We start from the raw sequence: 14,249 nt of genomic DNA, 5'->3' as shown, positions 1-14,249 counted from the left end.
CAATCATCTAGGTCCAATCAACAACTATGACCCAACCTTTAACCCCTCTTAAGCCAGACATAATTTGTACTCATCAATGGGGAAATCAAAACACAAGCAGCAAAAGGTTTAGTGAAAAAAGAGCACTTTTGCTACACCAAAAAAGCTTAAAAATAAAGTGACTTTTAATATTTACCTACAAGTAAATGCACACTGTAACCTCATCTGTTGCTCACCTGGTAGCCCTGGTTTTCATTGTTATAAGTACCAGGAGGCATTCCTTGTGCTTGCAACGCCTTGTTGTGAAGTACTGATGCTGATACAATCTGAGCGGACGACATCGATGCCATGGTCTGTAGTGCTTTATCACGAGCTGCTTGGTCCTAGACAAATGATACAGGTATAAAAATATAGTTACTGTATCCTTTGCAGGAATCAAACCTATGACCTTCTGCAGGGTCAAAATTGCCACCAATACATGTACTTGCAATAACTGGAGAAGTCACAAGTTTGCATCTAGCTTTCACCTAATTCACTATCTGAAAACAAAGGGGATAGCAGTTGCCACTTTGCAGCTACTCTTGCTAAAGTTAATAAAGAAATGAAAAAATAATTTGTTTCTCGCTGTGGATTTTCCCTTCAATTTTAGTGTATAAGGGGCAAAATTGCAGCATAATGTAGCACCAATGTTAAAATAAAAAAACACTGAAACTACAGTTATTTTATATAAAATTATTAGCAACAAGATAACAGTCTAAATACTTATATGGGATACCTTCATTACTAAATAAGGGCACAAAAAAATTGTTCGGCCCAAAATATAGCCTGTGTACAGCCGCCCACTCTCCACAAACAATAAATCGGAAAGGAGCGTCTGTGATTTAGCATTGATAATCGTGTTCAATACCACATGATTTTCCCTGAAAAGTGTGGAAAATGATTTGATTGGTTATTAACCATCAATCACTAAGTCAATGAAACAACAAGTTTTGATTGGCTTTTATTTTTATTTCTCCACATCAACACCGAACCACCATCAGAAATTTTACGGTGAGTTAGTGTGTACTTTGCTCACAGTAAAAAATAAGAATAAAAATCTTTTTGATGTTCAAAGAGGTTTTTCTTTTAAAGCATACGCGGAATTGTTATCAATTCTACATACATTTGTAGGAATTGTTGTCAGCGCTCCTGACGAATCTTCACAAGGTGATGAATATATATAGCACTATTCAAAAGATTGTCCACTCAAAAACATCTCCCACTATCCCTTACCAGTCAATGTAATCCCAATGCCTTTCTCAGACCAGCCTAGCCTTTCTCAAGAACAATCTACAAAGTGTGTTGCCCTTTTTGAGATGTGGACATATCGAGGAAAATAACAGCTCATCTGCAACGATCTGTGCTGCTCTGAAGATCAGAGCCGTACCCGGTTGAAAGACTTGCAAATACATCCTTTCCTTTAAAGAGTGCTTCTATCCTATAAAGCCAAGGTATCTTAAAACTGTCGGAGATGCTCTTCAATGCACTTTTGAAATCTACCTCATTGACCACCATTTTGAGAATTTAGCTCCAAAGAAATATGAGCCACGCAAATTTTGGTCAGCGTAGATCACTTAATAATGTATGCAAAATTTTTCCGGAACACGATTATCAATGGCAAATCACAGACGCTCCTTTCCAATTTTTTTTTTGTGGAGAGTGGGTGGCTGTACACAGGCTAGCCAAAATATAAAACTACTTTCAAATGCCTCATGTTAATGATAAAACGCGAATTGAATGCACCTCATTGATCCTTGACTACTGCTAGTTACTACTGTACATTTAGATACTCTACCACTGAGGAGCTACATGTATACGAGACTCATGGGAGCCAGGTCTCCTAAGCTCAGTGGTACGTGTATAGAATCCGAACTGGAAATCGGATGCTCGTCATTAGGTTGACTCATGCAAAGGAAAACTCAGAACTTTTACTAGCATCACAGGCAGACAACCCTAAGGATGCAAGAGCGTGTGATGTCACGTTATTTTGAGACAGTTGTAACAGCCGATTCAACCGATCAAGGAAAATGTTCTATAAAAGCTCCAAATCACAAATTAACCAATCAAAAAGCGCAGATTTATAATTTTGTCCCTCTTGGGGAAAATCTGTGCTTTGTGATTGGTTAATTTGATTGATCAAATTCCAATGATGCATGACTTCTGTCCATCATCTGGTGATAACAAAAACCTGAGCAAAGCTTGAAAACCCAGCAGGATTTTGAGGTTGCATAGCCTTGTAAATGGGATGATTTTTGGCATGATGCTATCAAAATTATCGACTTTCTACGAGCTTAAGGCTGGGAGGTGAGCGACCTTTGGAAGTGGAAGAAATTCTGCGAAATTCTGGAGGCACTCGGCCAAGAGCGGTCTTGGAAGTTGCACGCGTTGTCTATCAGTGTCAAATCACTCAGGACAACGCAGAAAATAGTAGGTGAGTGAACTTTAATTACATGTATCTGGCTGTCTATAAAATGAATTTTCAAAAAGAAACATCGCGATTTGAAGTCTTAATGGTAAATTTTCCTTGATCAGTTGAATCGGTCATTACAACTGTGTCAAAATAACGTGACGTCGCAGGCTCTCGCATCCTTAGGGTTGTCTGCCTGTGCTAGCATATCCGAGTCACTGACAGATAAATCCTTTTAATTATTATTTACCAGGGTAGACATTAAAGGGCTCCCACTTACAAATACAAGTAAATATTACTAAAACATTGGATAGTGCTGATCGCAGGGCTTGAAATTAACTAAAAGTACCAGTCACAATTTAGCGACAAGATACGAAAATTAATTTTAGTTGCAAATTTGTCATGCTGCATTGTGTTGTCAGCGGTGTAGCAAAACAAAATATGAGCCCACAATACTTGTTTTGAAAGAAACCACTGAAAATGGCGAATGATATCGAAGGAGATTGAAGGATGGAGTTGTGAACGTAACATTGTAGCGAAATTATGCTACATTGCATCTTCCGATTAAAAGAAGACTCAAGGCGAGAAACAAAATAATTTTGTCATTTCTTCATTTATTTTAGCAAAAACACAGGTGGCCCAGACTCGGAGGGTAAAATATTATAAGGATTTGTATGGGAGTCTTGATAACAAACTGAAAAAGATATAATTATTTACACACAAAAGTTCTCAATAAAAATGCCGTACTTTAATGTTGTGGTGACTTTCTTGTTCTTGTGTGGTTATTTGCCTGACTGAATGTGCTTTAAGCGACTTCTCAACTTCCCGGGTTGTCACTCGTACACAAAATAATAAAGGAAAGGCTGGAAAGTAATTCAATCTTGCCAATAAAATCACAATTTTCAGGCATCAGTGACGGTCCAGCGAATGTCCATTGCTGAGGAACAGCGATAAATATTCAGTAATTCAAAATCCTTCCAGGCTCGCTTACAACAAATTTGGACACAGTGGTCAACTGTTCACTTATTTGCTCTCACTGTATGGCGGCTCAAGCGAACGGTTGACCAGGGAAGTTGAGAAGTCAGGCAAATAACCACACAAGAAGCGAGAAAGTCACCACAATAATAAAGTATGGCTTTTTTATTCAGAGCTATTGCATGTAAATATCTTTTTCAGTTTGTTATCCAGATTCCCATGCAAATCCTTAAATTTTCTACCCTCCATGTCTGGGCCGCCTGCAGCAAAAAGGGCAGCAAAGTGGCAACTGCTAGCCCTTTCGTTTCAAAAGAGCGAAGGTGAAAACAAGACGCAAATTTGTGACTTCTCCAGATATTTTAGTCGCAAAGGGAAAAAAATTCAGTCACAAATGTGACTTAAGTGGTTACAATTTCAAGCCATCAAACTCCAAATAACCTTTGCTATTCCACTGTGAGCAACTTATTTGTGTGGTATCTGTTTTAGTATACTAAAAACAACTACATGTATTCACTTCAGTGTCAGTGGCTAGTGGTGGATATTTACTGGGCCATGAACATCCACCACTACTGCCTCCCTCAACTTCAGTGAATAGTTGTTAACAATCATTAAAAATTTTATAAAAAATTGCATTAAATTACCTTAATTTTTGCATGAATTTCCCTGGGTTTTCTTTTGGCTAACACTTGCATGTGACTTGAAACCTATTGAACACAAGTACAGTAAGCAAATTAACCAACCTTAAGTTTCCCTTGAATCTCCCTTGCCTTTTTCCTTGCTAAGACTTGAATGTGACTGGAAACCTAAACAAGAAATAAAATCCTAAAATCACCTTACTTTGAAATGGCCTTAAGACTCCACCAAAGTAGGTTTTAATTCTTAGACGAGCTGACGAGATTCCATGAGAAAACGTTTTTCCATAATCAATTTTCTTTGACCAATTCAAATTCACAGCAGCTATAAGATGAATTAACTTAAGAACCCCAACTAACAAAGTACATCAATAATTTTATTATCTGTCATTAGATTTAAATTAAATTAATTGAGTTACATACAATCAAAAATAATAAAAATGTATTAATCAAAAAAGTTCATGACAGCTACCTACATGTAGCTGTCAGTTATTTTTCAGTCCCAAAACCTACTGTATGTGTTTTGGCTTGAAATAATCCTTAAAAATGTCAATCACAGCTGGTGTTCCAGATTTTATACAGACAACGACTTTACAGTCGATTTCACATTACTTTACCGCACCATGTTGCAAAGTTCTTTAGGAAATGGAGTACTAGGCCAGTTACGAAGTAGCCAATTACGCAGCGAATAAGACAACGAAATGGAGAACTTTGAAATGAACTTCCCAACTTCTACTTTACAGCACCATAGTTAAAATTGACCCAGGAAGACAAAATGTAAATATTCTTGATCGGTTTGTACATACAGGGAGTTGGCGAGAACAGACAACTGTCTTTTACAAGGAGTTTCGTACACAATAGAGGCCAAGTATGAACTGGCAGAAATAAAAAAATTTAAAGCTAATCGAAAACAATGTTGTTTACTTGACAATGTGCTGTCCAAAGCTTCAAGTTACAGCTGTAAGTCATGAACAGGCAATTGGTTTTGTCTGCAAATAATCCAAATTTTGGAGTACTTACCATTCATTTTAAAATTTTGATTAAACTAAGGGTGAGCAAAAGCACCACCCAGTTCTCCACATAAATTTTCCATAAAAACCTCAATTTCAGACACGGTGACTTCCGAGCAAAGATCTCTACCTGTCTTTTTCTCTTCAAATTTCGATCGTGTACATGTACATACAAACTGATCCGGATTGACAGCATCTCTATTAATTTGTCTTTCTCAGTAAATTTTAACTACAGCACTATTTTGAATGGTGTTGAATCCTCAAACCACTTGCTTAAGACGTCGTGGACAGCTCAGACAGCAAAGGGATCATTAGGAGAAGTTGCGAAGCTCGATCTGGTAGATGTTAGGAAGTTCAATAGAATTTTTGCAATTTGGTTGCTAATTCACCACGCAATAGGCTACTACATGTATCCAATTTCCTAAAGAACTTCACAGCATGGCGCCACAAAGTAATGTGAACTCGCCTGTAATTGCAAGGATAATTTTTAACTGAAATTCTTCAGAACACTTTTTTGCTACTTTTACTGCTTTTGAATCTTGCCGTTACTTTGAACACTAGAAACAGTTGCCCAAGTTCTATATTTCTTTAAAGAGACTAAAAATGATCAAAAGTGGCTTGCTTTTTAATCAAAAACTAAAGGACCTTTTGCCAACGGAATACATACATGTATTTATGAATTACCATATCTCAAAATTATAGCTAAGCAGCCATCTTGTTTTGTCTGAATGTTATCAAACAGGTGGTCCCTGACATGGTATCAAGTATGCTTAACTATACACAGGCCCTTAAAAACACTTGAAACCAATTTTCAGAAAGAATGACTTGCTATTTAGTATGAAGTTTTAGGTGAAGAGCATTACTACAAATCATCGTTCAAGCCAAAATACTAATTTTTGGTTTACGGCCACACATGTTCAAAACATGTTTTCACATGGAAAACTAAGATGAATAAACATTAAAAAAGAACAATGACTTCCAGGCTAAAATACTATCTTGACCTATCTTGTATTCTCTTCACCTTAGCAAAGTGAAAAAAGATTCATATCATTGAAATTTTATCAAAGCATTCAAAGGTACTGTTGCAGGAATGCATTTAGATCAAATCGCAATCCAGTCTGCAAATTAATGATAACTATTGTGCCCCTTATTGAACACTGACTGAGCTGAAATCAGTCCCTGTACATGTAGCAACAGAGGTTAATGGATCATATCAATCTACTGTCACCTGCCCATACTGTTACCACAAATAAGTATTGCCTAAGTAAAATTTTGAACTGTTGGTCAAAACGTTTCCTTCCAGGGTCTGCATGTTTAATTTGCTCATGGGATTGTGATCATGTGTATTGCCTTGTTGTTGCGTACCTGTTTTCTTGTTCTTGTTTTTCCAGTTCTTAATTTTATGTATCGAGCAATCAATTCATTTCGACCTGAAAAGATGAAGACAAAACAAAATATGACCAATCCCTCCACAGCTTAAGAGAAGGATCTGCTTGTCTATGAAGCCATAGAAATCAATCAAGGGTTGTATAATTGTACATCTTGTTTTTACAGCCAAAACTGACCTTCACAGGGTTGAGAGGGGACGTAATTCTATGATCCTAATGCCAACTTGGGATTTGACCATAATTTTGTCTCAGATTTATATTTTGGACAGTTTTGAAGGATTTAGGGATTTAGCTTGCTTCAAAAAGGAACCTGTCAGGGCATTCTTAATGGTTATTGGTAAAAATTCGACAAATTCCAGGGACATCATCACATTCTAATGGGTTCTACATGTACATCAATTTTTTTTCACAATTTCAAGTGAAACTGGAATGAAAGGATTAGCCAAAATATGTTTTATCGACTTAATAAGAGTTAAACACAAAAACTTTAATACGTCCACCCAATGCATATAAGTCTGCACGAAACTCTTTCTGAAGCCATCTACTGTCAAAAAAGCAATAAATGACTTGTGCAATAAAATAGCTGTTTAAAGAAGTTAGTTTTTGCCACATTGTGTTGACCATCAAACAAAAGTGATCTTTGCATTTTCGATGTTTTACTAATGTGCCTTAAAGCACTCTTGAAAACCAGAAACTGTACTGAATAGAGTTATTTCCTGTGCCTTACAGAAAAAGTTCCTTTATTCTTTCAATTAAAAAAAATAAAAGTCAATACGTATGATTTTCAAAAGCCTATCAAACGGCCGGTTTGCAGAAAAATGCAAATTTATTTTCAGGTGACAATAATATTAACATTTTCCAGTATCCATGGAAAATGATCACTCCATGTCATAAATTGCCTTTTATTGTTGCTGGGTAACACAAGTTCAATTCTTTAGCTCTTGAGTGCAAATACAAACTATTGTTGAATAAACATATGTAAATCTCAAAATGTCGCGACAGTGCATGAGGAATCCAGCAATGCAGTTGGGATGTCAATTTTCATCATGGTCTTCAGGAGTTGCATTGAAAAAAGAGGCAGCTAAAAACGCGACGACAGCAAAGAAGTTAAATTTTGAGTATTTTTATTTTTGAAAAATTACATTGACTATTTGCTTATATTAAACTATATTCCATTCAAATGTTCATGTCCAATACTTGGAGACAAAAACTCCCATGTGGTAAAGTAATAAATCTAAATAATACACACAAGGCCTTTGTCATGGTAAGAAAATTTCGAAAACAGTATCCTTCAAGGAAAAAAACCCGTTTGCACACATCAAGACTCAAACAAAGTTGACAAAACAAAGACGAACTTCGATAACTTGGCATTTCGGATTACTTGACCTAAGAACATTCTAGAAGCCAGTAAAAATCAACGTACTGTATGTGTACTGAAAGAGGAAAATCTTGATTCAGTATTTCAATTACTCGAATTCGATCATTTCTACAACCCTTTTGTCCCGTTCAGTGCACTGAAACATTTATAAGCTAAATCTTTTAACCACCACAAAATTAGCGAGAGACAAGTGCGATGTCCAACCTGCGGAAAAGGGTTAACAGCATAGCCGACATATTTCGAACAATTGAGCACGAGTCGCGTTCATTACGCGCGTAACTGAGTTATGCCAATGCACTCGTGACATTAGTAGCGCGGAAAAAGGGTTGATTTTTAAAATGTTAATCGAAAATCAACAAGGATTAAGGAATGCTAACATTTCCACGAACTCAAGAAATACAGCTGGAATGGAGAATGAAATAACGTAGTTATTACCAGTGGTGCTCAGCTAATACAAACAAACCAAATCGGCTGTCCTTTCTCTGCCTTCAAAGAGGTAAGTATTTCTAACTTTTGATTTCCCCTAGTTAAAGGAAGAGTTTTGTCAAATGAAAATGTTTCCAAATATGATGACTCATTTTTACGACCAACTGGGAAAATCGTTGAGGTTTCCGGGTTGCATGCGGTCTTCAAATAAGTTGGAAATTTCGGTAATAATTAGTCAAAATCCGACAACGATGCTTCACTGTTCACCGATTGACTTACCGTACATCTTTCCTTCATCGGAGAGAATGATCTTTCGACGACCACATGGTGGGTAGATGGCTAAGGCTTCTTGGAAAGACTGCTCGATGTCAGGCGACCAAACACCTTCAGCATCGTTTGCCATGTCGACGGGGCTTTTCGTTGGAGTGCCCTCGTCGACCGAGTTGGCCATTTCGAGGTCCTCGTGGTCCGAAATCTTGGCGGTTTGATGGCAACAAGCTTTACTCAACTGATATTAGCTGGAAGGAATCTCCCAGTTGTGTTTATCGTCGCCTAGTAGAGTTGTTAATGTTGTCTTGATCAGTCGTTCCGGAAGCACAACTCTGGAAAAATGAGAAAAATTCGAACGATTCAACTAGCCTATGGAACATTTCAATGTGAAAATCGACGACACACAATTATAACGCTTTAAACTTGCGAGCCACCTACCAAAATTCGCGCAAGTCTGAAAACGATGAAACCGATGCTACTTTCTCCCTCCTTTGGAAATCACCTGGAAAAGTCAAGTCGCCTCTTGCTCTACTGAAAACGGAGGCTAACAAAGAATTTAAGGAATGACAAAAACTATGATCGGCGCTCCCACAAAAGACTTGCGCTATTTCTCCTTAGAGGGGGGTTGATGACATTAGCTTTCGTCACCCGCTGTCCCAAGAAGAATTCGAAACTCGCAACAGTCTTTTACCAAACACGGGGATAGAATTCTAAGAATGTTTTCTTTCAAACGAGGGTCTTCAAATTATACTTAAACCTGCAAAGCATATTTTCGTCGCCGCTTATCGCGTCAAATAAAGAAGTTATGGATTCCTTCGGCCATTGTCGACGAATTTTAAGTCTGATCCAACCCAAATTTCTCAGCACAGTTGTATGAGTGTTTCGTCCGGGCAGGATAATTTATTCAATACGTCATTCTTCGCATATTTTAGAGTCAGCTCAATTCTAATTGGCTCTCGCCAACACACCCATTTAGATAACAGATACTACCGAAACAATGGCAAAAATTGCTTACCTTTAGTTTAGTATTTACAAAAATTCTTAACAAGCGAGCGTTGGTCATAAAAAAACGGTCTATTATCCAGTGTGTCGCTTTGAATTATTTAGTATGAACACAGGATAATACGCTCTTTATTTTGTTATTCTCGCTATGTTAGTTTCATTGGCCTAGATAAGTCTTTAAAATCGAATTTTTGCTTTTATATCAGTGGCATTTTCGCCGAATCCGAGACAAATTTTTTGTTGCACTAACTTCTTCGGCACTGATTGTTGTCTAGCTTTTTCAGTGGGATTACAAGAAAACGTTAAATACTGAAGTCGTGGTCTTAGTCAAAAGCCAAGTGTTGAATGGAAACACCTGTCGCCCTATTAAAAGAAATCCAGGTGCCCCTCGGATTCCAGATATCCCAGCTCGTGGATTCCGGATCCCGAATAAGGGATCCCGAATCCCGAGTCGTGGATTTACGGGTTCCGCCGAAATGGTCCTGGATTCCATCGAAAGTTGTAGATTCCACGCTCTGGATTCCGGATTCCAAAGCCTAACATTTGCTGGATTCCGGATTCCTTCACATCGGGCGATACCTAGTATTTTGAAATAGACTTCAGTTCAAGCGCATATCGGTCAGTGGGGCATATCTTTTCCAGAGCCTCTTTAACTAGTTGTCCGTCCTATTTGACTCGACAGTGATAAATATCAGTTAGGCAAGGAATAAATCTTGGTGAAAGGTTTGTTAAACTATTATTCGATTCTTTGTCATTGCAAGTACTAATAATAATATCTGTGTGTTTATTAAAAATATATTAACTGATGAGAAGCCCGCCGGCATAGCGTAATCTGAGGGAGAACAGTGCCTCCGACAGTCGTTGTTAGACTTGTTGCTATCTTGCGCGTAATTTGTCCCTAAATTAAAAGCTAAGACTGTGACCACCTGCATGAGAATAGCAATCATTGTTGTGTTCAATTTTAACGACCTTGTAAGTTTGATCCAATTCAGCCTGTGACTTTGAAGATGTTTGGTCTTTATGTTTGGAAAAACGGATAAAGTTAGTCTAACTACAATGGAGAAACATTATTTTCAAACACGCACAAAGTATGGTCTGAAACAAGCAGGTGAAACCAGAACTGGGCGTTACTTTTAAGTGTCTCTATATCTATATTTAGTATCACCTAAGTAGTGGACTAATGCAAATCCTGCATTTTAATTGGCTACGCTACTAGAGGACTATTAGTAATAGTCCTCGAGTAGCGAAAAGCGTGACGCTTTTTTTGGTTTTATTCCCAAATAAATATTTCTTCAACTTGCATATGCTAACTTTGTTATTGCCTTTTCTGTTCGACTAGTTGGGTGATATTAAAACACCCAAATCTTCAATTATAGGTTCGATTTTGACTGTCCTCTTGATTGGGTCTGGATAAATTTCTCATTCGCCATGAAACATGGAGGAAACGGGAAATCAGAGATTAGGAATCAGAGAAAATTCAACTAATAGCCGGTTGTCAGAAATTCTCTATAACATGAATTGTTAATCTTTCTGCTGAAATGAAGTAATTTATGATTTTGTTCGTTTCATATTTTAAGACCAAACACAATTAAAGACCATTGATGTAATATATTCATTGCAGCTGATTTTATGTTGAAGGAACATTTTATCTTGTGGTAGAAAAGAAAAAAAATCCCGTCTTTGAATGTTTGTATATAGAGTCATTTTGATCTAGCACTTCAGCTCTGAAAGGTTTCCAGACAGAAATGAAATGTTGAGTACCCACAGCATAAGAGCTGAGAAATGGTAATTAGCCAATGTATTGGTTCTAAGGTTTTTATTGCATTTAAAGTCGAGATATACGTGTTGCTCCAGTGTGCCATGAAACAAAATAGTTTCAGTGCCTATTGCGTTAGTTATCATGGCTGTGCTAGTTGTCTAGACGCGAAAAGACGAGGTCATTCCACCCAAATTTACGCTGTATTAGTCTCAGTGACACACTTTTTTGCGTATTGATTATTTTATTAAGGACAAGGACGAGCAAGTCTTGCTTTGAAAATTTCTTTGTGTTGGACAGTGATACTTTAATTTCGGGGCGCAGATTACTTCAATGTTTTCAGTAGATTTTCAGCAAAGCTCGCGTCTTACTTTGTCTACAAATTAATCGAGACAGACAGAGTTGTTGGACAATGAAACTTTTGATGTTGCAGACTACTGCAATGCTTTCTGTTTTTCGGCACAGCTCGCCTCGTATAGTGTCTGCAAATTAATCGGAACTTCGGAACGCTACAGAAGGCCTGTCTCCTAGAAACAGCGAGAATTTCTAATTATATATATATATATATATATTGTATTTTAGTGATTTTTATTCAAATTGTAGAATGTACTGTAGACTGCATCATCCTTGCCACCCTACAAATCTTGGACAGAATAAAATGGAACAGCAAACCCCCATTCTCCCCCCCCCCCCCAAATCAAGGATGTAAGCCGCGCAAAAGACAAAACGCGCCATTTTCCCATCCTTACTTGGGGGGGGGGGGTGAGAGGGGGTACAAATTTCCTATCTATTTTGCCCAAGATTGTAGCGATACATACAAGTACAGAGATTATACAACAAAAAGAAACTCGCTGATACAGAAAAACGGAAAAAACCAGCAAAATGGGGTAAAATCGTTCTGGGTATCTCTTTTGGCTGTGCTACGACAACACTGGCAAGAAATAGATTGTATTGAGGAGAGCAAAAGACACGAAAAGGACACAAAAATGCAGCTATAATTGACCACTCCAAACATCATAAGCCGATACAAGAATGTTCAGCTGCGCAGCACTTCAATTATTTGTATCATGCAAAACATTTACGCTAATCAGATCTGATTTCTTCCAAAACAGAATTCCTCTCATGCGAGTTTCCTCTCGGGGTCAAGTGAAGGTAAAAAATGTAAATATCAAATTTGTTCCGAATCCTTAACTCGACGGTATAAAAAAGAATGGCATCCCTTGTAGATGCATCCGAGAACAGAGGGTTATCTTGGAATACAGAGGTTTTGTTCGGACAGCGTATGAACCAATCATAGACGAAATTTATGCAGCCGGTGCCTCAGAGCGCGGGAAAACACACGTGCTCCGCGGCGAGCAAAGTCACGCTATTTTATTTCATGTCGATCAGCAGTAATCCGCAGCAAAACTAAAACAATCTCAAACCTCACTGAAAAGACAGAAAACCGTTTTATTGCAGATTCTATTGAAGATTCAGTTGAAGTTCTACAATGATGTCCATTGCCGGAATTAAAGTTACCTTTACAGATAGACTGACTGAGAAGATCCTCTAATTTTCTGTCGGAGAATAATAAGCTGCGAAGACTTTTAATCCAGAAAGACAAAATGATTCTTTGCTAAATGCTTCCATATGTCACTCCGTCTATTTTTGGAACTCTGTTTTTAGTTAACAGGCACATTGAAATCATATTAACTCTAAAGTGGTTATGGTTTAGGTCTGTTTGCAATTAAAATCGATAGCTCAATGTGGTAGTTTTATGGAAGAGTAAACAAATATAGTAGTCTTGGGGAAAATCGGGAAGTGGCTGGTTGGATTTCAATTTTTTAAGTGTATTTTATGGTTTTTGGGCCGTGAAGGATTCGTTGAGTTAACTGTCGAGATTATATGCAAGTACCGTTGTGTTTGTCTTGTTGGTTTTTTTTTGGTCTTTTGGCTTTTTTTTTTTATTTTTAAGATCATCGTTTTTTTTTCAGTACATGAAGCAAGCGCCATTTTTTCAATGAAGTTTTCCCTTGTGTCTTGGAGTAGGCGAAGAAAATGATTTGCTGTTGTCTACATGATCCTGCTACGCTTTTGTAATGAAACAATATGAAAGCGAAGACAAATCTGAAACATAAATTTTGTTGTATTTGTTTTGGTCACTATTTCTTCAAAATTTTATCGTATTTCTTTAAAAATCGAATGCATTACTCAATCGTCGCGCGCTTTAGCGTTTATGACAGCTGGTTTCACTGGATGATCAGTGGTTCTCTCCTGCGGCCTGTAGCTCCAAGCTTGGTCTTGCGACAACAAAAAACGGAAGGGTCTTAACCTCGAAACGTTACTAAAATTTTCTTACGATCACCTCTCGCGGATGCGTTCAACGCCTGAAATAATACAAAGATTTTATAGTGCTTACGTGAACGGCAAACTGTAGTTCAGAGAGGCTCTGCTCGCAGTGTGGCCGGTTCTTTGCCTTTTTCGAACTTCTCTCTTAGAACTGTGAAGTTACTTGAAATCTGCACATAACAGACAAGAAGTGAAACCAAATCACACATTTTTCTTTAAAGTTTTGGAAAAACGCAAATTTCAACTCCATTTCAACTTACCGTTTGCTGTTTCAGTGCTGTAAATGCATGCGATCCTAAATTTCTCTTTTACCGGTAATCCACGACCTGCACCCAACTAAACTTTCAAGTATAAAAGAGACTCGCGCTTTCGTCTTGCGTAATTGCACTCCTTCTAATTGTCTGATGTCTTACATTCCAGTCATTTTCTTTTTAAACCGTAAGACATCCAGACATTCCTGAGCTGTTGACCTTAGCTGGAAGGGAATGTTAAGAACGACATAGACTTCTTGATTTTGCGGTCTAATTCTTGAAAGTGCTTATCCGCTTATTTACTCAACCGTGCACTAGAGTCAAAGTTTGTTTTATTTCCGTTAATCGTTTTAAAAGAAATATCAATAGGATGATGGATCTTTTACCTTGAAATTTTACCTCCAAATT

At 37.6% G+C, this 14,249-nt stretch overlaps 1 protein-coding gene across 3 annotated transcripts in view; it reads right to left on the bottom strand.

Annotated features, from left to right (window-relative positions):
• Positions 1-13,975, bottom strand: part of LOC138042337 (transcriptional enhancer factor TEF-1-like) — a 25,370-nt gene extending 11,395 nt beyond the window's left edge. The window contains exons 1-6 of one of the 3 annotated variants that reach the window (XM_068888194.1): positions 13,851-13,975; positions 13,661-13,760; positions 8,514-8,836; positions 6,408-6,472; positions 4,141-4,203; positions 216-362 (exon numbers count right to left, since the gene is read on the bottom strand). In XM_068888194.1, the coding sequence (XP_068744295.1) occupies positions 216-362; positions 4,141-4,203; positions 6,408-6,472; positions 8,514-8,685 (447 nt within the window). In that variant the 5' untranslated portion in view covers positions 8,686-8,836; positions 13,661-13,760; positions 13,851-13,975. Of the gene's footprint in view, positions 1-215; positions 363-4,041; positions 4,105-4,140; positions 4,204-6,407; positions 6,473-8,513; positions 8,837-8,942; positions 9,381-13,660; positions 13,761-13,850 lie in introns of those variants that run through there. The other 2 variants (XM_068888193.1, XM_068888195.1) reach the window with 2 other exon arrangements.
• Between the last annotated feature and the right edge of the window lie 274 nt (positions 13,976-14,249).

The sequence above is a fragment of the Montipora capricornis genome, chromosome 3, assembly GCF_036669925.1.
Source record: "Montipora capricornis isolate CH-2021 chromosome 3, ASM3666992v2, whole genome shotgun sequence".
NCBI classification, from domain to species: Eukaryota; Metazoa; Cnidaria; class Anthozoa; order Scleractinia; family Acroporidae; genus Montipora; species Montipora capricornis.
This window is presented reverse-complemented; position numbering and strand designations above follow the sequence as displayed.